Here is a 26,020-nt window from a genome sequence, read left to right on the forward strand (position 1 = left end):
GGGGCACTCTATTACTCATTTTTCCGCACAAATTTCCACAATTTCAATCATTGGCTGCATAACTTGTGTTATCATTGACGGATAATCTCTCTCTATCTCAATCCCCCGGACAGAGATAAATTGCTCTGCTGCCAATAGTGGGTTTGTCTGCACCAACATAGTCACATATACAGATTTTTCTTTAATCATACAGATTTTTTTAATTTTCGGAGTCAAGAATCTGTATGTACAGACTAAAGATTTTTAGGAATTTATACAGATTCTTAGTCCCCGGCAGTTTTCACTGTTTATTATTACAGATTATGCTTGCGGTCAACAAAGTTTTTAACTGTTTTGGACCGCCTATTGTATGAAAACATATTTTAAAAAATCTTTTGACAGGCGTATCCAGGATACGAAATTTTTAAGTCCACAAGTCTGTTGTGGTATGAGCCTACTTGGTTGAATGATTCAACTGAATCAAAGCAATCGAAAGATTCTTTAATACCGTGGTTGAATTAAAAGTAATCTTTCGATTGCTTTGATTCAAGTCCACAAGCTTCAAAATAAGGCTCATTTGATAAAAATCTTGGTCACCCATGCTTCACAGGGCCAATCAAGTGTATGAAGTTGGCCTGTAAAAACCAAACCACCTTAAACCTAATGAATAGAATCAGATTTTTATTATAAAATAAGTTCTTGTTAAATTTAAGTAATATACCTTCTACCACATGAACTATGGACGCATTTCTCAAATGTAAATCATCGGTTCAATTCGGGGAATAAGAAGTTCGCAAATCCAAAAAAAATCAAATCCATATTTAGCAAGTTGAATTATGATGATAAAAGTGGTAAATGTTTTAGTAAACATAGCTGCAATAAAAAAAAAAACTTCAAATCAAAATTCATGTTTCTATAAGTTAATTTTTCATTCCTACCTTTTTGAAACATCCTGCATCCAAATATGCGATACAGATTTTAATACATAGATTCTATGCATTTTTTTGTTTGAATATTCGAATTTTTATGTGGCAACGCTGGTCAGCACACAAGAGTGAGTGAGAGCATACACATTTGCTGATTCATAGAAATCCTTTCTCCGGAAAATTCTAATGCGTGTTACGTAGAGGTGAAAAGTGGGAGCGAACAAAGTTTTTTGTACTTTGTATTCTATTTTTTTTTTTTACTTGAATATACTGATTTTTATATGGCAACGCTGTTCGGTACACAAGAGTGAGCGAAAGCGCATGCTGTTTAATAGAAATTCCTTCTCCGGAAAATTCTAATGCGTATTGTGTAGAGGAGAAATCTGAGAGCGAACAAAGTTTTTTTTTGTACTTTTACGAGAAAGACGCGCTTCTACGAACGCTACCTTTGATAGTATTTTTTTTGGTTAAGAAAAAAAATACAGGTGGTCATAGTTGCCACATGTACAGCTTAATCAAGAAAAGCAGATTTTTGGATTACTTTTGGTACAAATTCTGTACTTACAGATTTCAGGATTTTGTTTGGATAAGTACAGGTTTTTATAAACAAAAACCTTAAACCACAAAAATGTTTCAAAATAGTAAATAGAAAAATCGATTGAACATTTCATTAAGAAAAATACAGAATTACGATTTAAGTGAAATTCATCATTTTTTTCATTTTTCATCAACTATGAGAAATAATATCAGATTTTCAATTTAAAATTTAAATTTAATTTAAACGATTTGTGAAAATTCAGATTTTAAAGTGACAACGCTGCCATTACAGAAGAAATTGTTGTTTCTTTTTATACGTTGTGTGGAAAGGAGTCAAAACAATTTTAATCTCCATTTACACTGAGCTGTATGACTCAAACACTAGAGGGCTCTTGGCTAGGATTCTCTTTCACTCACTGAAAAGCGAGAGCTCTCACTTTTGCTGGCCGAGTCGCTTTTAGCTCGTATACACTCGAAAACGAGCATGATCATCGAAAAAGCATTGCATTCGGATGCAGCGTTGCCACATCGAAATCGGTACTTTCGAGCAAAAAAATCTTTTTATCCGTATTTTTTTTTTTGAAAAAATCTGTTTCAGAATGTGTACCAACGATGTACTGTAACCCAGCGCAATTATCACAATATTCTTCATTTTTTATGACTTCAGTGTTTGTAATTGATACAATTCCGAATATTTAACCGGATATAGTCTCTTAAACTAATCTTTCTGAGAAACCATAATATTTCAGTCAGAATCATTTACATGGTATATTTGAAGCCGCAGCTCTTTGATTTATACTACATGCCAAAAATCTGTACAAATTGGTATCAAATTTCAAAAATCTGTCATCTTTACGTTCAGAATCTGTACCAAAAATGTGTTCTACAATCTGTACATTTCTAGATAATTCTTTACATGTGGCAACCATGCTCGGAAGTTAAACTGAAAACAGTGTTGTTTTCTCTGAAATCTCTAAAATACGATTTGAAATCTGTCGATAAGTTTTGAGGAAAAAAATTTTTTTTTCTTGATTTTTGTTGAGTAGTTTCTGGGTTTCGACAAAATTTGCCCGGATTTTGCCAGATTTTTATATAAAATTGCCCGGATTTGTCCGGCCTGGATACGTGCTGAAAATTTTCCTGAAGCTAAAACCACTAATCCACAGAAAGTGTACTTGTATGCCGTAACCGGGATTCGATCTGATGACCGTTGGCTTAGAAAACTTTAACGCTATCCTATACGCCACGGGCGTTGGCTACAAATTGTTAACTGTTGTATTAAGCGGCGCTGCCATATTTGGCGTATGATTTGATCTGTGAGTGTTGAGCAAAAACAATAGTTCCAAGAAGTTTCCAAGCAATTAGCAATTCACCATTTATGTTTGTCCTTGGCTACTTTTCTGAATTGCTTTACGTTTTGGCTAAACATTTTAAGAATGCACCAGAGACTGAGGCGATTTGGGGTATTTTTTTTAATTTTTCAAACCCTGAGATCTTTAAAGTTTCGTTTTAGTTCAAAACTTATCCATGTTTTTCCGCAGAATTGAGTAACGTTTACATGAGTAAATTTGAACTTTAGGATTTGTAGGGAAAAATGACTTTTTTGTTCTCAACATATTTTTTGTTTCTTCTGTGGAACCGAGCCCGCTTATGGTTTTTGTTCCAATTTATAAATTCTCTGAAGTAAATTTTCCGCTGAACAACTTTATCGAAGGCCGTAACTTCGTATCTTCTTTAGACAAAAAAGTTTTTTTTTGCTGTCTTTTGGCATTGAAAAACAAAAAAATCAATTCACATCACTGCTGCGTACCTAGCAGGGTATTGCATGAATTCTTTTCATGCAACACTCCGCTAGGCACCAGCAGTGATGCCAATTGATTTTTTTGTTTTTCAATGCCAAAAGACAGCAAAGTCAGTCGGAGTCAGTCTACTGAATCAGTAGTTCAAGCTTATTTATGTTATCTTTCCCCAAATGGAAATATTGAGTAATACCTAGATTAATTTTAATCAAAAACTAAGAAATGGGATGTTAGAAGTTTCAAATTCTTTGATGCTTAGTATTGGCTTATTGAACTTTAAATCTATCAATCGATTTTGATATGTTCGCTTAAAAAACGAACTACGTCATAACATTAAAAACTCCATATTTATCATGATAAAGTTGATTACTGTTTAACTCATTACTTCCGAACAACACCCTCCTTCAGGCTACTCTTATCTGTCAACTGCTTTGTACCAGATTCAAAATCTTCCATCAAGTGGGTTTTAATCTTTGCTGACAGAAATTTGTTTTCCTCGTGTGAAACTTATCTGATAACGAAAGTAAAACAGTGTGATGTTGAATTCGGTTTGATTAGAGAGCGAGTTGAAAGCGGGTTTCTGAAGGCCCACGTATTTAAAGGTACCTTCTAAGTTGTTTGGTCTTCTTTTTTGTCCGACACTGTCAGCGATAAAGGCTGATCGGTAGATGTCATTGAAAGATTGATTTTTTTTCTCTGTCATTCAGTTTTATGACGCAAATCGATTAATGGAGGTGTTTTCCAAATATGAGAGGGTTTTTTTTCTTGTAGCATCAATAATCCGACTTCGAGGCAGTACTCGACTGCAGCAAAATAACTGTTGCGATAAGTACTTTGTTATGGGACAAAAAAAATGTAATAATTACAGCACACGATGAAACTTGAAGTGTTAAGTGTCTTTTTTGCAAATCCTGCAAAAAGTAACTCAGTGTATTTTAAATGTCAGTCAACATTTCAAAATGGTACAATATTCAAAACTTAACTTTACGAATGAAAGTACATCACTTGTTTGGAATTCGAGAGTCACTCTACAATGTCATCCATTAAATCGTCTTTAAAATGTTCCTTTCACCACCAGAGAATGAAGACCGTCTTCGCTTTCCTTTTGTCTAGGAAAAACCGAATGAAAATCAAATTAGTCACTCTCGGTTTGAATCGTTCGTTCGTTTGTTGGTGGGACATTAGTGATGATAGAGTTTTTCTTAGTTCTCAGCTAAACGGCAACTGCGAACCGGCGGCGATTGGATGAGCTAGAGTGTTGTTTTATATGGTATCGCGTGACATTCTCAAACCATTGTCGTGTCATTTTGCTTTATAACGTAATGAAAATTAACTACGTGTGTGGCAAACGAAGCGATGGAATTGATAGCCCGGTTGATGGAAATTGTCAGGTGAAATTTTCAAATTGATAAATGATAGTAGAATGTATGGTGATTCAATATTTTAAATATAAAATTGTAAGACAACATGAAGGAATGATGTGATAGTAGATACAACAACAAGATAATTTTTTCAAATAGTTTTTAAGCACCTTTTTTTATGACACCTCGTTTTCTACCAGATCAGTTCACGTGTTCAATAACTTTGACCTCCAAATGAGCGGGTTCATAAAAAAGGTGAAAGCATAAACAGCAGTCAGCTTCGAATGCGGCAACTCTGTAAAGAGTCAAATTTTAACGCTTTAATAAACCTTGGCTCGACGAAAACCTCTGCTGGAAACTCTCGAAACGACGAAACGAGAAAATGCAAATATCACAAGAGAGACAGAAAAAATAGTCTTGAATACATATTTACTTTTGACAACCTTACCGTCTAGTCATTGATTTGGTTTTGAAATAGGCCTAACTCAGCCTTATTTTTTGGCTGCTTGGGGTTCAACTTTTGCTGATTTTTTTTCATTTAAAACTTTTCGTGCCAAAACTTTATAAACGTCTAATACAGATTTCAATTGAGGTTAAATTGTGAACACCTCAAGTGGTGATGATTAATAAAAGGATTGAAGTGAAATACGACCTTTTTAAAAAAATGGTCCCCTTTTGAATTTTTTCAATTCAAAAGCAAAACCGACCAGGCTGTCTGGTTTTTTCGAGGCCTCTGGGTGTGTTGTAAAGCTTTTCCTTGTTTTTTTTTTTTTAATTTTGTTTGTCCATGTTAATTTAAACAACCCTACTTACCCGAGCCGCCTGCCGTCAGGCTTGTGGATAGTTAATCAAATGTTTCAATAACCCTTGGAGCGTGTTTGTTTATTTACCATTGGGGACTGTTGGGGAGATATGACGTGCAACCGGCATTGGACGACTTTCGACGGAGATGATGATGGGTGCTTGCTTGGTGCTGTTTAAACTTTTATGATGGATGAAAGCCCTATACGTTGTCGAAGACGACGAGACGATGATGTCATTGTTGTGCGTATTTGCTTTTCTTTTCTTCATGAAAACTTCGAATCGGAATCAGTATTTTGGGAATACTTTTTCGTTGAGTATTTAACCATAATGAAAATCAGAACAACATATTGTATTCCCGATACTTGTGTGTGCTTCAAGGTTGCTGAAATCTTTATCATAGAACACAGAAGTTCGGGAATATTCACAAACTTCACAATTTTTTTTAATTATGTTCGTGTTTCCAAACTTTATTCTTGATGTCAATATAAATTTCGTTTATCTGAGTTCAGGTTAGAAAAATATGATCACCGTACTAACCTTGGTGATTTGATTTTGCTCAACTCAAATGTAAAAAAGACCCAATTGTTCATGAATTTTCAATACAACTTAAGAACATAGTGTCACAGAAAACCATCACAGAATTTTTAGGTAAAACCTTATTCACTCATAATTTTTTCCCTCCAAAACACAGGTTTTTTCGGCAACTTTGGTGTGCTTATGTTTTTTTTACATTAAACTAGCTGATCCGGTAAACTTTGATCAACCTTTAACTTAATAAATCGTCATATATGTTTGATTTCATTCACACGTCCTTAACTTGCTTCTTCGTGCTCGTGACCAATTCTTGTGACAATAGTCTTAAAATTGTTCGAATTGTGTTCCATTTTCAGTTTATTTTGTGAATTTCCATAAAAAATGAGATTCTTGAAAATATTATACAAACCTCTTTCCGAAAATCCCTAGGATACCAAATTTTACTTCATTCCGATCGTTTATACGTGATGGTGTCATATAAGATTGCATCACATGAGTTTACCCAAAACTATTTTTTTATATTTACAAGATTATTCCGACAAAACTGAAAGTTCTGCGAATCTAACGCCAAACTTCAATCTAAAAAATTTCTTTAAAACCTTTGAAAACAAACACTCAAATTTTTTTTAACCTGGTGTTATTGATACCAAACTGATACTTCAGAAAAAAAATCCAGATACTATTATTAACATGTTATGGAACTTTCATGCGAGAGTTACAATGTTTTGAAAAATCGACCAAATATTCCACACACTGCATTAATTTAGCTCTGGAATTATTTGTAATTTATGTGTTTACCAATTTTTATCAACAAATTCTGCTTCATTGTGAAGAAAAGAGAATTTGTTTAGGATATCAATGGGCCTATTTTAAAAGCGATTGTTATGTTAACAAAAAAAGAAGCCTAAGAATAGTCAAAACCAATCATCAGAGATCAATTTCAAGTTTTTTTTTGAATTTTCTGAATTATTTAATGTGTAAAAATTTCTTCTTCCATACAAATTTCCTTACAAAACTGAAACGCGTTGCATCAACTCAGGAATCAACCGAATCATCTCAAATTTTACATTGGGGCTTGGTGACCCAAAAGTAAGGTTACCAGATGTCCGGTTTCATCCGGGTTTACCCGGATATTTAATACAAATTTTGGGAACACGGTCCGGTTGCCCGGATTTCATTGAAATATGCCCGAATTTTGCCCGTATTTATTCACTTCATTTGACAAATCAAACAAAAAAAAACAACAAATGCCTCTAAAACAAAAGCAAGTTTAATAAAAATAGTCATGGAAGGTTTTTTGGAAGCCTCAAATACAATTCAAAATCCGTCGATTAGTTTTGAGGAAAAAACTTGTCTTGATTTTTAATGAGTAATTTCAAGGTTTTGAGAAAATTAGCTGGGATGTATTCCGGATTTATGGTGGTTATGGTTATGGAAAATTAAATCGTGGGTAATTGTTTGGTTCTACAAATTGTTTCAAAACACCGATATTTTCCTACAGAAAAAACAGGAAATTAAGGTGATATGCGCTGAAGTAAAAAATGACCAATTCTAGCGGTAATTCATGCCTCAAAAGTAATCGATCCATCACAAACGTCTTTTGATCCTTTTTTTCATTCTAAAGTAAATTGGTTGACCTCTCTAGAATAATAACAGTTCAGAGAGTGCGGAAAAGTGAATTTACATTGCGGTGAAATGTGTCTTCTGTTTTTTGAAGTTTGTATGTTTGATTGGAGTAAAATAGGCTCCATTTTTGCGTTGTGAAAGTCGTGGAATTCCTGAAACCACTTTCAATCGTATTCCTTACAGTCTTCTTCATAATCACCAATCAATGATTAGCTAGATCAATTATACCGAAAGCGTTTTAAAGTTTCGTGTAGTGAACTACGTTTGGGCATATCATTTTGCAGCCCTTTATTTTTGCTCTAAAGCATGCTTCTACGACAAACAGGACAAAATCTAGAAATCGTGTAGATTGTTTCATCACAAAAAAAATCCAGAGTTTACCCTTTAATGCAAACAACAGTTTTAAAATAACACAAATTAAAATCCAAATATTTTGGAAACGCAAAATTTTCGAATTTTGCATTCACAAAAAATATTTTTGAGATTAAACGAATTCAGCCCATGGTATATTTATAACTATATTTCAGTTTATGTGTGAGATATCGAAGAATGTATGCAAAAAAAATTGCAAACATTTTTTTTTAAGTAGTTGTTGCAAATTCGCTATTATTTCTTCAAATTTGGAAATTCTAACAAGAAGAAATTTGCAAAATCGTTTCGAAAAAAATGAACAATTTAAAAAAAGATGTTTAAACTTTGATGGGCCATAACTCTTAAAAGACTGAAAACAATGGCTTCAAACCTGTTCAGTTGTGTTATTCGTATTAAATAAAATGTTTTTATTTCACTGACTTAATAATTGCTGTTCTCATTTAAAAAAAGTCATGCATTAAAGGGTTAAAAGGAATGCATCTGTGGTAATTCAATTTATTGTACGTTTATGTTTGAGACATCAGAGAATTTGTGCAGGAAAATTGCAGAAAAAAAAAGATTTTTGAAATAAGTAAGTAATCAATTTCAAACGTGATTTTTTTAGTGCATCGAATAGTTATGATTTTTTATGACTCAGTTTATGACAGTTGGATTACTTGAAATCAAATGTTATTGTTTTACTGAATCATCAGTTGGTACATATATCCATTAAAAAAATAATCATGCAATAAACATATAAATGTTGATTTTTTCAATTTGAAGTGCACATTTTAAGAACCGCAAATGCTTATTTGTGATAACATTATGAGAACCTAACCTTCTGAAGAAATTCCACGCATATTTGGCATGGGGTTATTCCCATGTTATGTTGTGTAAAGTAAACATTATAAACAGCTTACCCCAAAATGTTGAATATGGTCTGTTGAACAAAACCTGAATCTCTTATTTATTTTTATTTATTTATTTAGCCAAAAAGTGTAGGCTACTTTGAATGGTTTCTTTATGCTAGAGGTTACATTCTTACAATGTAAGTGCCCAAATTATAGTTTCGAGAAAAGGTGCTCGATTTTTTTTCATTTTTTTTTAGTTCGAGCCGTTTCAATTCCACCGAAAAAGTGTTAAAAAATATTTTTATCTGAGTTTTGCAGATTTGTGTCAAACATTGTAATTTTTGAAAAATTGAGGTGTCCGTTTTAAACGCTGTATCTGTCTTACCCGACTTTCCGACTCGCAAACATTTTTGAAAATTTCATCCGTTTTTAACGCTGGAATGTTTATTAGGGCTCCGAAATTCTGAAAATCACACTGTTTCGTTTCTGGACTCGGACTTGGTTCTATTTTTGTTTGAAAAAAATCTCAAATGCTTAAATCACAAAAATATGTGGGCAGCAATTTTCCGGAAATATCTTTTTTTTCTACGCAGTGTTTGTTTTATCCGACCATTTTTCTTACGTTTTATTTACAAGCATGTTTTATATTAATTTAAAACGGTCTTGATGAAGGAAATTTACTAAAGCTGAAAAATTAATGCAATAGCAAACAATAAATAATCCATCTGCACAAAAACTACGATGAAAAAAGCAACATAGCCTAAATCATCGATTTTGAGTAAAATATACCAATCGACTTTTCATGCCTTTAGTTATATAGATAAAGGTATGAAAAATCGATTGGTATACTTAACTTCAAATCGATGATTTTGGCCTTACATCCCTCCGATTCTGAGGGCCTCATGTAAAGCCGTTATTAATGCTCTTCTCAACCTCAATTCGTAGAAGTCAGTTTTCAAAATTTTTAAAAATTTCCCACATTGTGCCAATCCATAAAAATGGTACAAAACTGCCTGCTGAAAATTATCGTGGGATAACAATTCTGTCTGCCATACCCAAACTGTTCGAGAGCATAATTTATGACCAAATGTATCCTTGGTTAGAAGGAAAAATGTCGGACTTTCAGCATGGCTTTTTGAAAAAGCGATCAACGGTTACAAACTTGGTAGAATTCGTCTCTCGAACTACGCAATGGATGAAGCGTGTTTACAAGTCAATACCATATATAGCAACATGTCAAAGGCTTTTGACTTGATTAAAAAAAATGCTCTCCTGTCAGTGTTGTGTAAAAATGGGATCACCGGAATTTGTCTTCAGTGGATTCGTTTGTACCTGAAAGAAGGAGTCCAATTTGTGAAGATAGGGAATGCGAGATCCAGGGTATTCTCGGTCAACAGCGGCGTACCACACTTATTTTCGTCACTGTTATGAATGAGTTTCCCGGAGCGCTGCATGGCGTGTTTGTGTTGATATACGCAGATGGGCTGGTAGTTCCACCTCCTCGTGGTCCAGGGCGGAAACGTGTCTGCAAGTCCGGCGTATTGCAGATGTACGGCCAAGAGCACTACCACTAAACCCACTAGAGGCCGTCGACGGGTCTGCTAAACCCTCCCGAAGTGGTGCACCAGAGTACTTAGGTACCAGTACTTGGGTGAGAGGGTGAACTCGCTTTGTGTTTCTGGACTTCCTGGAGTAGATCCACAAAGTTAGTAGTTGCGCTACATGGGGACCTCTTTCACACGATGAGATGTCGGGTCCTAACTCGTCAGAGGAGGGGTTGCGCATCGAGTTGTGTTAGAATGAGGTATTGCTGACAGAGGATTCGGGAACGAGTATTGCCTTGGAGCGCACTAGCGTGAATTGACCTCCCACTATTGAAGCAAAGTGTGTCAAACAGTTCGAGATGGGAACAAAGGTCAGTGGCCCCAGGTGGACTTTATGGCGTAGGGGGTACAGTGTTCCTTAGCATTGTATCATGAGTCGTCCAATTGCACCCATGGACCCAGAGTAGCAAACTGGGAGGAATGCAATCCGTAAAATGGATTTACCACCTGGGTTAACAACTAATAAAAAAAATTACGTATATGATCTAAAACTGTTCCTCCCATGCGGCACCCAAAGAATTGTTCGACCCTACAAAATGCACTTTATAGATTTTCACAGTGTTGCAGCAGTTTCGGAATGAAAATCAATGCTTCAAAATGTACTGTGATTACCTTTTCTCAAAAAGTAAGTAATATTGTGCACGAATATTGTCTCGGGAACAGCTGTACCATAACTAGAAAATTCTCCGTTAAAGATCTGGGAGTCGAGTTAGATGAAGAACTCAGTTTTTCGAAATATGTTGAACAAGTCTTAGCCAAAGCGAACTCTATGTACGGAATTATAAGCAGGATTTGTAACGAACTAGACAATCCTTACACTATTGTCTCTATTTATGTTGGGCTTATCCGAATCTCTATTGAATACATCAGTATAGTGTGGCAGCCATATTACAACGTTCATAAAAACAGGATTGAAAGGGTTCGAAAAAGATTTCTGAGATACGCCTTAAGGAACATTGGGTTGCAAGAAGAAATGCCAGAATACCGATACTTGTGTATTTATGCTAATTGGACTGGAGTCACTCGAAACTCGGAGGAAATCAACAGATGCGCTGTATTTAAAGGATTTGACCAGTGGAAAGTACTTTTCGACGTATTTAGTATCACAAATTTCTCCAAACGAAGGACGTAGAAGTTTGCGCAATGTGAGACCGTTTCAGCTTTACAACGCACAAGCTGATGTAATCAAACTGACTATGTCCAGAGAATAAATAAAAAATAGTCTTATGATGTTTTTATCATGATATGTTGTAACTAGTTAGGATCAAAGGCTGAAGCCTAGAATCTGAAATAAGAATTCGGAGAAATTTATCCCAAACTTCTATTTAAAAATAATGATGCTCAGAATAAATTACTGCGATCTTTGATCACAAATAAACTTAAACGTCATCTCCAATGAGACATTTCACTTCAAAAGCCTACACATTAACGTATAAAGTACCACGATTGCTCCATTTTCCGCAGCCTGACTGACTGACTGCCACGTTACGAAACTAGGACAGTTCCTCCAGCTGTTACCAAGTGGAGTAGCGAATTGATTCAATTAAAATTATAGGTATGTACACTCACAGTTGGCAAACGTCATAAATGAGCGGACAGCTTCTAACCGCGCCTAACGATCAGAGTCAGTCAGTCATTCAGTCAGCCAATCGGTCGATTCGGTTAGCAGTTGCATTTACTCGAAGATACCCAAAGATATGTGTATGTGCAGAGCTGTAGGAGTTCTCTTTCTATTTTTTCCTTACTTCTTTCGAATGACTGCAAGCCAAGAACGAATCAATTGCATCAGCAGCAGGGATCAAATGCATCAAACGGCTATTGCTGCTGCACACAGCAGCGGGCAGCTTAGAAGATATGACTATTTTAAAAATAGTTTGTAGCCATGGGGCCACCGCGTAGAGCCGTTTCGTCTAATTGAACCTAAGTTGTTAGTACTTATTAGTGCGGGTACAGGTCTATCGTGAATGAAAGTATGTTGTTAATGAAAAAACCCTCCCTCTTCATATACAATGATGTTGATCTAACGAGTATCTGGTAAACATTAACAATAAACTTTTTTTATGAGTAAGATCGAAATCATTTGCTGTTATTTTTTACATCTAAAATGTTTTATTACATACTGGACATATTTTCAAATTCTAATTGTTTTTTTTCTTTTTATTTTCAGTGCATCTGGGACAAGTGCCGTTGCAATTGACAACAAGATTGAGCAAGCTATGGTAAGTAACTGTTACGCAGGGAGTTTTTATGCCTTATTGTTGTAAGACAGTTTTTTAGATAATGAAAATGCCGAATCGGAATTCTACATATACAATATTTCCAAACGAACATCGAAGGGTAGAGCGAAATGATATATGCCTGCTTCCAATGATATATGGAAACGTTACCCATCAAGACTGATGGTTTCCAATGAAGAAAAGCTCCTCACAATTTTGCTTTGAAGTCGGGCGCATTGCATCGCCGTCGCTCCCAAAGTACTAATCATACAGCACAGCCCGGCGCATTAATGTTTTAGAATCTAGTGCACACGAATTCACAACAACAGCCCAGCACCCAAAGTTACGCGATAATTGATGGAAAAACGGTGGTACCCTTAGAGGTATTTAAGCCGAAGCAAACCGGCAATTAAAATCCGCCTGCACTTAGTTTACGAAAACAAAATAGCTCCACTCCGTTTTTTTAAGTTGAGGCATTTCTGCCACTAAAAATCGTAGTGGTTCATATGATCGGTTAAAGTTTGTTGCTGCGCAAGAACTATCTGCTTAATCTGTATGTCATTGCACTGACAGGGTAGTATTTAAACTACAAATTGAAAGACATGTCGCATGAAAGACAAGCCTTAATTCCATGTTAGAACAGTTTCAAAACTTCAACCCTACTCATCGGTTGTTGATGACCTGGGGCACGTGGCAGAACACCTTTCAATGCTTGGCAAATTGTCTTGAACTTTGGCTCTCTCGCTGACTATTAAACATTCTACTGAACAACGACTAAATAATGCTGCTCAGAATTAGCATAAATCGAATCGATTACAACTAGCGCTGGGGACCGACGGACGGACCGTGAAAAGTGGGGGTTTTTCCTTTGGCTTTGGCAGTAATTCGATTGAGCAATTACCTGTGACGTGTTTACAGGTGGTTTGGGAGTAGATAGTTTTACTCAATATTTTATGGGGCGCTTGCCTTGCCTTCAAGAATGATTTGTTCAAAAACTCAATGAAAATAGTGTTTTGTTAAAGCACCAATAAAGACTCACAGAGAATCGCAGCAATTCCTGGGATCGGGTAGTTCTTAGAGGAGCATTGAACGGTAGAAGTGATAACAGCTCTGGAAAATCCACGATATTCTGCAAGCTGTCGAAAATGAAGAGTCGTTGTAAAAAATAAGCGCCGTCATGCCAGCGTCGGTAGATTTAATAGCAAGCAACGTTGTTCGTAAGCAAAAGTTCAAGGGCATCGTTGTACTCTCTCTATTTTTTTCGATTGCACCGCTTGATATGGTGCCCAAATTTGCGCTCCAAATTCGAGAATGCTACGCACAAGAGCACAATACAGTGATTTCAGACTGTAGAAGTCACTAAAAAACTGCGTTTTCCGACGTATGAAGCCAAGAACCGCGAAACTTTTGACTACTGTCGTGGAAATATGCTGGGAGAAGTTGAGCTTGTTGTCTAAAGTGATACCAATGTCTTTGACGACCGATGTGCGATTCAAGTTAGTCGTTGGCATTTTATACTCGAAAGTGATGGGACTTCGTTGTCGAGTGAACGTGATGGTAATGCATTTGGTAATATTCGGAGTCATGCCGTTTTGATGGCACCAATCAAGCAGACTGTCAATGTCCTTTTGAAGAGCGCAGCAGTCGACTAACGAAGAAACTGTTCGCAAAATTTTCAGGTCGTCGGCGTACAGCGGTTTTTCTGACTCAAGAGTAGCATTCAAATCGATGATGAAGAGGAGAAATATCAGAGGTCCCAGGTGACTTCCCTGGGGCACTCCCGAGGTAATTTTGAAAGGCGTCGAGTAAACAGAGCCCAGTCGTACGAAGGCAGTTCGGCCTACAAGATACGAGGTTATCCAATTGCAGAGCCAATCAGGAAACACCAATTGGCGCAATTTTTCAAGAGCCAAATCATGCGGTACCTTGTCAAAAGCCTTACTCAGATCTACGTACACGGCGTCAACTTGTTTACGTGTATCAAGCCTGTCAACTAATTTTGATACATACGTCATGAGGTTGGTGGTCATCGATCTTCGTTTAATGAACCCATATTGATCTTCAGGGATTTTATGTCGCGCAGTTTGGTACAACACATCATAAACTAGACTCGCAAAATTTTCCGGAAAACTGTTCAAAATCGATGTTTGGCGATAATTTTTCGTTCGGTGTATGTTCCCAGCGTTTAACTCCGGGCACACAAAATACGTTGATTTTCTCAGAAGAAATATAGATGAATATTGATCCTGGTTCGGATGAATTTTCAGTCTCGAACAAATGTCACTCATTATATATTTTTATTTAAGAGCTATCAATCGTCATAAAGAATAACTCAATTTAACATAATCTATATAACATAATTTTGAAGAGTCCGACAAAAATATCAAATTATTTGGTGAGAAAAAAATTGAATGTTAATAGAACGTTAAAATAGAGATATGAATTCAAAGCTATTTTTTACAAAGATCTTATGATCAAAGATTGTTTTTTAATAAATTGAACGAAATGAATGTTTTGACGTGACTTTTCTTTCTTCAGCTGTTTTAAATTGAGTTTAAGGAACCTTCATCCAAATTCAAAAATAATCATAACCATACACCATACTTAAAGTTTGATAAAATATTTAAAAAAAAAAAACTCTGAAGAAAATCAAATTTCTTTGTTTGTGTTACATGTTCTGACATACTACAAATTGTCTAAAACTATCCAAACATAAGTTCAAAAATCAAACATCGAACGACATAACATCGTAGTACTTTCCTTATTTGGCTTCGAAAATATTTTGTTCTAATTTAGCTCAAATTTAACTTTTGATAATCGGGAATTGTTCCATACGAGAAAAATGCTGGAAACAAAATAACAAAATTTTATTTTGTTAGTTGATAAACGCACAAGATTCCAAATTTTTGTGTGATTCTTGAATACATTTTTCACTTAAACCAGTGGGATTTCAAATTGAAAAATCGAATGAAAACATGCATTGAAAGATAGGATTGAAAATTAAGACTTAGATTTTAGATGAAATTACCAGAATTTAGGGAAATAGATTTAGGCAGAACTCAGCGCATTCAAAATGTTTTTTAAAGGTATCCAATAAAAAACATAATTCCATATTCAACATGATAACCGAAATAAAATTTTAGATTGCTTAGCATGATTAAGGTTAATGAAACTTTAGAAGAAAAATATTGGAATATCAATCAGAAGCCAAGCTTTAGAAACTTTAGAAGAAAAATATTGGAATATCAATCAGAAGCCAAGCTTTAAAATTAAACTTGATTTCCTTTTCCGAAAATTAAATAACGTTAGATATTAAAATTTGAATAAAGATCCAAACTTGAAATTAAGTTGATGTATGGATCGATTATTCAATACGAAATTTATCGCGCATGAAGATTTTTTTAAATACCAGAACTCAGAAGCATGATGTCAATAGCAAAATTCAGTATTCTAACTTGAATTTTTAAAAGTAGGTATTATGTTAATGGCATCATCAAAACTGTTATTTATCTCCTGCAAATAATAAAAAATATAGAAAAGATTGAAAAAGGTAACAATTTTCGGTTAAGGTTAGGACAACTAGAATTTCTACCGTATTACCAACACCGTATTCTGAATAACCTTTGAGTTTCAAAATTAAACTAAAAAAAATTAAGTCCTCTCACACTTTTACGTTCAACTTGCATACAAACATCTTCATTTTTGGTAAAAAAAACCTGATAAACATATTTATTTGCTAATTTTGAAACTGAGAAAATCTCAATAGGGTAAACCGTGAATTTGAAAATTGAAACTCGCTGGCCACGCTGCTAAAAAAAAATTGTTATTTGTTTCGGCCTTATTTTAAATCTGAAATTTGAATAAATATCAAATTTCGAATACAAAAAGAGATTCAATTTTGATTTTCTAACGTTTCATTTTCGCTTTTTCAACTGTTTGAATTTTTGAAGAATTTATCAAATTTCTCAAAAAAATACTTTAAACTTCGGGATTTTAGAAAAATCGATGGGGGAAGGGGGGGGGGGGGGGGGGGTCGTGACAGAAGAAGAATTTGACATTTGTTCCGCCCTTATTACTGTAGTTTCATATACGTACCTACTAAGTTTAAAAATCCTGGAATGTTTTGCTTCTGCAAATTTCACACAAAACATTGCTTCTTATTTATGAGCTTCGTGAATCAATTTTAATTTCTAATTTTCTCGTTTTATGATTCTAAATCTTCGAAGTCAATGCCTCCAAACACTCATTAAAAAATTTGATTCCTTCTATATCAATCCATCAGCTTTAGAGCTTAACCAGAAGAATGTAAATTCGACACTTCCGATTTATGTGTTTCTGTGTGGCCAATCGCGGTGAAGCATCCGCTTTATTGGCACTCGCAATACATAAGTGGGAGAAGACCTTGCCGAAAATGGTAGCACCAAACGTGGTTGATTCTACGATTTGTTTTTTTCCTACTTCTATTTTGCCTTTATTTTGGTCTACCGCCAAAAATAGAACCAAGAAAACCTTGATCGCCGACTACAGCACTATCAAACCAAAACGTTTTTAGTTCGGCTCAAGTTTATCACGGGAAGACCGGTTTGTTTATTGGTCTGAGCAACTCAACACAAACTGTTGCTTAACGTTCTTGAGGACATTCTTCCTCCTAGATGCTGAAAATGTCGCTGTTTTCCCTAGAAATAATTTTAAAAACACATATTAGAACGCTAAGTTATGGGCGACTATTTCTTCGAAAAATGTTGCCAACACGTACGGAGTGATTGTGGTTTTACTCGCGGGAAAACTCAAAAGCAATTCTGATTAACGTCAACTAAATTTTCTTCAACCAATTAATGCATGCTGATGTACCCGAGGAAATCAATCCCGAACCGTAGTTTACGTAAGATTCAAACTTGGACCAAGAATGTGAATTCAGTGCGATGGTCACGCGGATCGATAATACAATGTATGTCGTTTCTTTTAGGGATTTTTTGGGTTCACATCTTAAAATAGTAATCAGCAGTTTTTTTAGACCTACCCCTCCAGTTCAGAATTCCAAGAATTTCGCTTGAATTGAAATTTTCTAAATACTCGTCTAAAGTCGTCACTGAAATCACTTCAGTATTTAAGTCATTCGATAATTCCGTCGTTTTTTCTTAAAGAAACCCATCTGTTGAAACTACCAAATCGAACACCTAAACCAAAAGATATTGATACAAATTAGATTCGACATATTTGCATCCAAAGTCTTGCGGGTAATCTGATCTGATTTCTAGCCTATCGATCGAAAAATCTTTGGAGACGCTGCACCTCTACAGTTTGTGGCTTGAAAACGATCTTCGCGTAGGTAGGCTAGCTTCAAAGTTGTACGTAAAAACTTAAACACTCCGATTTCCAGACGAAACGGAAAGGCACATTCTATTAATAGAGATAAATTTAAGTCTTGTTAAACGTCTCTAAGGTGCTGGAGAACGTCTTATTTTGCATGGAAGCAATTTTCCAAATGGATGCATCTGCCACTATATTATGCAATTTGCATCTTGAAACACGATCCATCCGCGTCTCTCAATAGTAGGATCTAACAAGTTTGTAGAATGCTTCTCATTTGAATGAAAATGGCTAAAACCCACCAACCCGAAGTGTCGTTTGCTGTTTCCATTTTCCACTTTTTTGTTTGGTTAGCAGCAAGCAGCAGCTCAAATGGAATCGACCGGCTAATTGACGTAAATGACATTGTCTCTTCCGTAGGATTTTTTTTTTGCGTAATTAGCGCTTCTTTACAAGGGAAGATAACACTGTCGTTTGATATCGATGCCGAGGTTTGATGCTGTTGACAATGGTTGCCGAAAGATAAAACGCTAGGTGAGGCACGATATTCATTACGTTCTTTAAGGTTTCTGAGGGTTTTTGTTGTCTTTTTTATTTGGTTTTGTGGAATGGTTGACTTACTAGTCTTAGTGAAGAAGTTTTTTTTTTTTATAAATGAAACAACATCAGCTTTCCAAAATTTTTCTCGATTATATCCGGGCCGACCAAATTCGGACATTTTTACCCAAAAACCTGGCATTGGATTTCAAATTTCAAAAACCGGGCAATATCCACGCAAATTCAGCCAAAATCCAGGATTTTTTAAATTCAAGAAAAAATATGATAGATAAAAACATATTTTTTTCTACTCGAGGCATTCAAATTTAATTTTTCAATTCAAAAAAATGTTCGCAAGTTTGTTTGGATAAAACAAGCTCAAAAAATTTTATTATTAAACGCAAAAATCATAAATTAAGTTTTCTTAACTCGAGTTTTCAGTTTGGATTTTGTATATAATGAAAATTCGAATAAAATTTGGACAGTTTTCCTTAAAAGCCGTACCGGTCTTTCCCAATTTTTTACTTTAAAGAACCGGCCAAGTCCGAATAAAACCGGGCTATCTGGGATGCTTAACTTTCATGCTAAGTTAGCGAAATGATGCGAAATTTTGATTTTTGGAAAGCCAAATGATACCATAATATGGCATAAAAAACTTCGGCTAGAGAGCATAATTTTGTCAAATACCAGATATAACTCAACAAAAATCAAGAAAAACAAAATTAAAAAAAAAACCTTCATCAAAACTCATCGAAATCTGTCGAAATCGTATTTTAGGCTTTCAAAAAACCTTTCATGATTATTTTTATAAAACATGCTCAAATTTAGTTTTGGAGGCATAAATGAAACATTTCTACAACACAATTTGTTTCTTATTGTTTTGAATTGCCAAACAATGTGAATAAATCCTGGCAAACTCCGGCCGTTTTTCAATAAAATCCGGCCAACCGGGTCGGGCCGGACTGTTCCCAAATTGTGTAGGGGAGAGTGGGGTATCGTGGGCCATGGGGAAACTTGCGCCACTTTTAATATCTCACATGTGTGTTGAGACAAAAGTCTCAAACCAACTGTCATCGTCGTCACTTTGCGTGAGCATATATTCCTGTATGTTGTTGACTGATCAAGTTAAAAAAAGTTAGAAAAAATTACTTTCATGATTAAAAAAAACACCCGCTAATTTCATCGATCGGGAACCTAAAGTGCATAATAAAAATATGCTCATACGCTTATGATCTTAGTTTTGTCATGATTTTTCACATGGAAAAGGAATTTTTGATGAAACATCAATAAGTCACACAAACGCAACCAATTTGCAAATCATAGCTTGTGGAGAATCGTGGGCCACACATCTTGAATCACCTATATTTTTATGTTTTTATACACACTCAGAACTTAAATTACGTTGTTCCTATCTGTAAAGTTTTCTTATGCCAAATGAAGAGTCATGAACAAATTTTTGTCCATCCTATATAAGAAATTTTGAAAAAATGTTCGCGAGCCGGGTTTTGGAATCTATGCGATCATACACAGCTCTCTTTCTTATTTCATTATCTGAATTAGCTTTAGAATAACGAAATGAATTAGGAAATCACAGTTTTGGGTCAACTCATTAACTTTGCATGTTATTTGGTCAATTTGGATTTGGTGGCCCACGATTCTCCACCATTTTTCAAAATCCAAAAAGTTTTTCTTTTTTTCAAACAGTCAGAATTTGGGGTGAATAACTTATGAAAAAATTCAAAAAAATACCTTATGGTAGCTTGAAAATGTAGAAAACCATACCATTTTTTATTTTCATTTTATCTTTTATAATAAAGAAGTTATGGAACAACGAAAAAAAGTGGCCCATGATTCCCCACTCTCCCATATTTATTATCCGGGCAGTCTGGCAACCAGATTCGTATTCGTATTCCAGTTCGAAAGAAAATAGAGAAAAAATTTCAGATGATTTGAATTAACTGGGCATTTTCAGTATTATGTTTTTTTATACAAGAATACAGAAAATTATATAGGGAAGAATGAGGATACTTGATCCCTGGGGATACTTGATTCCTTAGCTATATCTCGAAACTGGAATGTCTTACAAAGATCAAATGTTCTAGAAAAATGTGCCCAAATGAGTAAAATAACAATGCTTGTAGTTTAAAAATTTTTAACAAAATAATTGTTTGAGTAATTGAACTTTGTTTGAAAAATTTCACAAAATGTAACTTGAAGATCTTTTTTCATCACTTTAAAATGTTCCTTACATGGGAAAATTATGAAAAAAATATTTGTTCCAATATATCAATCGTTCGAGCGTAAAATGAATTTCATAATGCCATATTTTCAAAGTAATGGTAAACTCTCAACTTTTTTCAGAAAAAGTTTTCTAAAATGTTGATTATGGGTTCAATTGATCCCCTAGAGTTGGGTACAATTGATCCCCCTTCCAAACGGCATATTTTTCTTCTGAATTGATCGTTATGATTGCTGATTACGGAACTACTACTATTTTTCCGAAAACTAATATTTATCAAACAATTGTATCGATAAGATTAAAAATCATGTGTTATTAGATATATTTATTCATTATTCTTAAATTACTTAAATATTTCCAATCCTAAATTGATTGATACAAATTTTAAAAATAATTATAATTATTTAACTTTTAAAAAATAAATAATTTTTAGTTAGAAATTTTTGTGTTGTTGACATCATTTTTTATTTGAGCTAACGCCTGGAATGAGTATGCTAAATAAGATATTTTTTAAATTCGTTTCAATATTTTATCAACCTTTTCGGCAAAGTGGTGTCTTGAATTATCTTTACTTCAACATATGTAATAGGTTTAGAAAATGAATTTTAATATAGCAGTAAGCCTACACGAGTTTTAGAAAAAAAACTGTTCTTTTTGATAAAATATATTTCTGATTAATTTGAACATGTTTCCATACAGGCAGAGAAAATAAGGGTAACTGAGTCGCAAAAAGGATTAATAACTCGCTATCTTACTAATTCCTGGATTCAAAAAAATATTTTGGAAAACAGGATACATTTTTGAACTAAATATATTTTGATTTTGATTTAGAAAAAAATGATAAAAAACGTAGGTACTCATATAAGGAAATGTATTTAAATCAAAGGAAATTGTATTTGTCTCAATCGATGGACATTTTCCTTTGAATCGTCGGCATTTTCTTTGAAATAATTTTTATTTCGCTGCGTATATAAACTACTAACTTTTAATACCACTTCTGAAGAAAAAAAATCAGAAAATAATTTTTTTACAGTTGTTATTTGGCTCAAGAGAACTCCAAAATTTTTGAAATTCCCAATCGAAGAACTCGTTATCAACTGTCATATTTTGCTGCAATAAAAATCATAAGTTCAACAACGGTTTGCGTGTTCTACAAGTAAGACATACACATACACGAAACATTTTCATTTCAAGTCAGTTCACACGAAGCCATGGTGTCGGGTATGTGATAATTTGCATTGAAGATTGGCCGAACTAAAAATCTAAAGGATGCAATTAACGCATACGTTGGCGAAACTGCGGTGAATCCGTGCACCCATGGTGGATTATCTACATACATACATACATAAAAATCATGAGTTCAACAACGATCTCTCAAAACTCTATGAAAACCTGTAAATTTCATGTCAAATGATCACTAGGGTGCCCCAAAATTGCATAATGTCTGGGAATCTGGGGCCTTAACGTACGAATGATAGATTTGAGTATGGAGAACAAACTTTTGTGTGGGGACAACTAAAGGTTCCGCAAACGCGATCTTTGAAAAAGTTCATTTTCAAAGATTCGATTTTAAATAAATTCTTGGTCCTGAAGCTTCCACAAAACTTACATATTTTATATTTTTTAAATTTTGTTTGAATTAAAAACTACATGTAAAAAATATAAAATTAATCACATTTGTATTAAAATCTAATGATTTCCTTAAATCATCTAAGTCTTTTTTTAATTTTTTCGATTTTCAAGTAAGTATTTATTGAGCCGAATTTGATAAATTAAATAAAAAATATCCCAAATTGGGATTTTAAAATTAAATCGAAAATAACTCTTCACAAGAAGATACAATGTTCAGCAAAGTTTGAGTGCACAAAAATCGCATCTTTTAATGGCATCGGCATAGAAAAAAGGTACGCTGGGTACACATTATGTTTAGTTACATAAAAAAATGATGGACAAAAAATTTCTTATTTTTCAGAAAATAGCTTGCTGATTTCAAATTTTGATACAAACATGGTTCATTTAATTTTTTTATATGTAGTTTTAAGTCCAACCCCAATTTAAAAAAAATATAAAACATTAAGCTTTGTGAAAATTTTAGGACCCAGAATTTATTTAAAATCTAATCTTTGAAAAGAAGACTTTTTGCGAAGATCGCGTTTGGCGAACCTCTAAATATGATTTTTGTTGGTTGGCCTCATACAAAAGTTTGTTCTCCACACCCACATCATGCATTTGAAATTTGAGTCCCCAGATTCGCATACACTATACAATTTTGGGACACCCTAATGAACTCGCCAAAGCATTAAAAGAATTTAAAAAAAGTCATCATTTTATACTGAAGATAAGATATTTTGGTAAACAGGATTAGAAATTCTGCTTTTTAAAGTTGTTAGAAGTTCAGAAATTTAATTAAAAAAAGTTATGATAAGTTATGTTTTCATAATTAAATTCCAGTATAATAAATCCCAGAAAAAAACACCATTTTTAATCAGGAAAAGATAAAGGAAAACTTGTGAATTTCAAAACAATAAATCTTTAGTAACTATGTCTCTATTTTCCCAGTTTCAAATTTAATATTGCGAAGTATTATGCTACCTAACGAACCTTAGACTCATTATAGATCAGTGGTTTTCAAACTTTTTTTTCACACGCCGCCCCTTTTTCAAAATTTTGAAGCTCAACGCCCCCCTGAGCTATGTTTTTGAAAATCTCTTCAAAAAGTTATAATCTGGATCGCTGAAAACCCGTAAGCTTTGGGCTTTCTGTTGTTGAAAGACTTAACACAAATTCATTCAAATTTATATGAGATCCTTAGAGCCAAAGGGGTAGGGGATATTATAAGTGTAAAATGGTCGATTTTGATTTAAAAATGACTGACGATTCATGATATTTCAAGATATATTTTGTGGTTTTTCAGATTTTGAGAATTTTTATAAAACATTTTTTTGTTCGAAGGAAAAATTTTCGATTTTTTTTGGAAATTTACCAACTTAAAACCGTGTTTTCCAAAATGATTTTCTTTGCATTTATAACCTTTTGGCTCCAAGGGCCTCATATTCCTGAAACCTCCAGTAAACACTTAATTCTATGTGAAGTTTCCTGAACAAATAACTAAACTTATTGATTAGTTTGTTTTATATCAAATGATATCTATCATTGCTATCTAATCAAATCATGAAATTTGGTAAACAAAATTCAATATTCACCATGAAATTTCATTATTGAATACAAATTAATTGCTGTCAAGCCGGTGAAATAACGAAAAAATAGTATTATTTCTTGTAATCAGAATTTGACTCCTGTTCAAAGCATTCACGGGACTTAAAATTTAAATATGATTCTAATAACTGAATTCCGCCAATGTTAGTGATAACCAAGTACTTTAAAAGCAAATGGCAAAATAGATTTTTTGAATCGATTGAAATAAAGATAAACAAATAAGAACTTAACATAAAAAATCACTTGCTTCAAAAAATTATTTCATATTTTCTTTCCAGCAAATCTGTAACTAAATCACAGATTACGCCTTTTTACACAGATTTTTCTAAGGTTTTTTCTGTTCAGCAGATTTTTTGAGACAATACTTTTTGAAGATTATCAAGAATTGCCTTCAAAAATCAATCTTTTACAGTAGAATCTAAATTAATCTCATTAAACAATATCAATATGCAAAAACACAAAATCTGTGCCAATTTAAAAATATCTTTTAAATAGATACATTTTTAGGATTTTTTTTCGAGATTCTGAAACAGAAATTAGCTTGCAGTTTAGTGAAATTATAGTTTTTTCAGCCTTGAACCTGATATTTAGTTCTGTAACGTGATTTCATTGCTTGCATCGAATCTGCTCGCTGTTATTTCAAATAAACGTTGTTTCGTGATTCGTGAAAATGTAAATTACGACCTCAACGCCCCCCTGAGCCCTCTCAACGCCACCCAAATTTAAAAATGGAGCTCACCGCCCCCCTGGAAGCTCTCAACGCCCCCAAGGGGGCGGTAGGGACCACTTTGAAAACCACTGTTATAGATGTTGGAATTAATAAAGCTTATCTTCAGCATTTTAGGTTATTCTGCTACATATATTTTGTTCAAATACATGCCTCATGCAAAGTTTTTTCATGATTGGAAAACCTCATCGTCACAAGAATTACACACATAACAATTACAATTACATTACAATTACAATTACATTACAATTGGTCATGAGTATTATATTTTGGATTTATGGGTAGAAAAAAATAATGGGTTAAATTTCTATAAAAAGAAAAAAAAACTCCAGGACGATACAGAGAACTTCGGATCAACTTCTACCGATAACTAAATAATAATGTTCAATAATGTTATGATCCATCGGCTGAAGCAATGCTGTGTATTTTAAGGTAACAAAAGTGTTAAAATTGAACCATCGACAGTTTTAGGTATCTTCAACTTTACAGTGGGCTGAACCGTTGCCCAATACTAGGATGCTTCTATCGGAAGCCTAACGTTTTCTTGGGAACAAACACCTTTAAAAACCAAAGAATTTACTTGGATCCACGAGTTTTGGACGTTTCTATTTGCTGATCATCATTGTCGGAAGCTTAAACGAATTATCTGAATGGTAGGAATGTAACCCGTTCATGCCTTTTTTTCCTGGCACCGAAAGTTCTTCTTTGACACTAACGCGAAAACAGGTGTAATTTTGAAATGAAGTCCTCTTTCGTCTGCATTGAAAATCTGACTCTCGGGCATTATTTTTCTCCAATTTTTTTTTTCGAAAATCACGCTCAGAAATAGTAAAAAAATAGGGATAATCGAGTCAAAAGTTCATTTTAGTCGACTTGAGCGCTCAAAGCGATTTCTGTCTAAGTTGAAGAATTGTTTTTCGATTGATCCGGTGTCCAATCCTGGTTCATATCTGTATATTTCACTCCTGTGAAGGCTAAGTATGTTTCTAGATAATGTTCAAGTTGCTTCGAATGGATTAAAGAAGCTTTATGTTTTTATAAAATCTAGGGTGCTTCTGTAGATTCGTGCAAACAAGACAGGATGGAGCCCATCCCATTACACGAAACGGACTTAAACCTGGCTTTAGGAGAATATGAAATTTTGATCGATGGATTTTTGGCCTCCGAGCACTCCGGGTTAAAATCCCATCGACTATTTTATATGGGAGTTAGCGAAGGCTTGTGGATCCTCTCATCAAAAAAAAACGTTTCTCTGAAGGCTTCTCTGAGCCGTGGGCTTCAATGTCAGAGGCTTATATTTCGAAGGCATGCTTCCGATTAATATCTCTCCTGGAGAGTAGTTGAGAACGAATGTGGACACACCGAGGGAGTAATTCTTAATATGTTTATCCACTTGCCTGAAC

The 26,020-nt window shown here is 34.2% G+C and overlaps 1 protein-coding gene across 5 annotated transcripts in view; it reads left to right on the forward strand.

Moving 5' to 3' along the window:
* Window positions 1-26,020, forward strand: part of LOC129746237 (protein bunched, class 2/F/G isoform) — a 548,698-nt gene that overhangs the window by 446,038 nt on the left and 76,640 nt on the right. For all 5 annotated transcript variants that reach the window (XM_055739800.1, XM_055739797.1, XM_055739798.1 and 2 more), the window contains one exon: window positions 12,540-12,591. In XM_055739800.1, the coding sequence (XP_055595775.1) occupies window positions 12,540-12,591 (52 nt within the window). The remainder of the gene's footprint in view (window positions 1-12,539; window positions 12,592-26,020) is intronic.

Source organism: Uranotaenia lowii, chromosome 2, assembly GCF_029784155.1.
Source record: "Uranotaenia lowii strain MFRU-FL chromosome 2, ASM2978415v1, whole genome shotgun sequence".
Lineage (NCBI taxonomy): Eukaryota > Metazoa > Arthropoda > Insecta > Diptera > Culicidae > Uranotaenia > Uranotaenia lowii.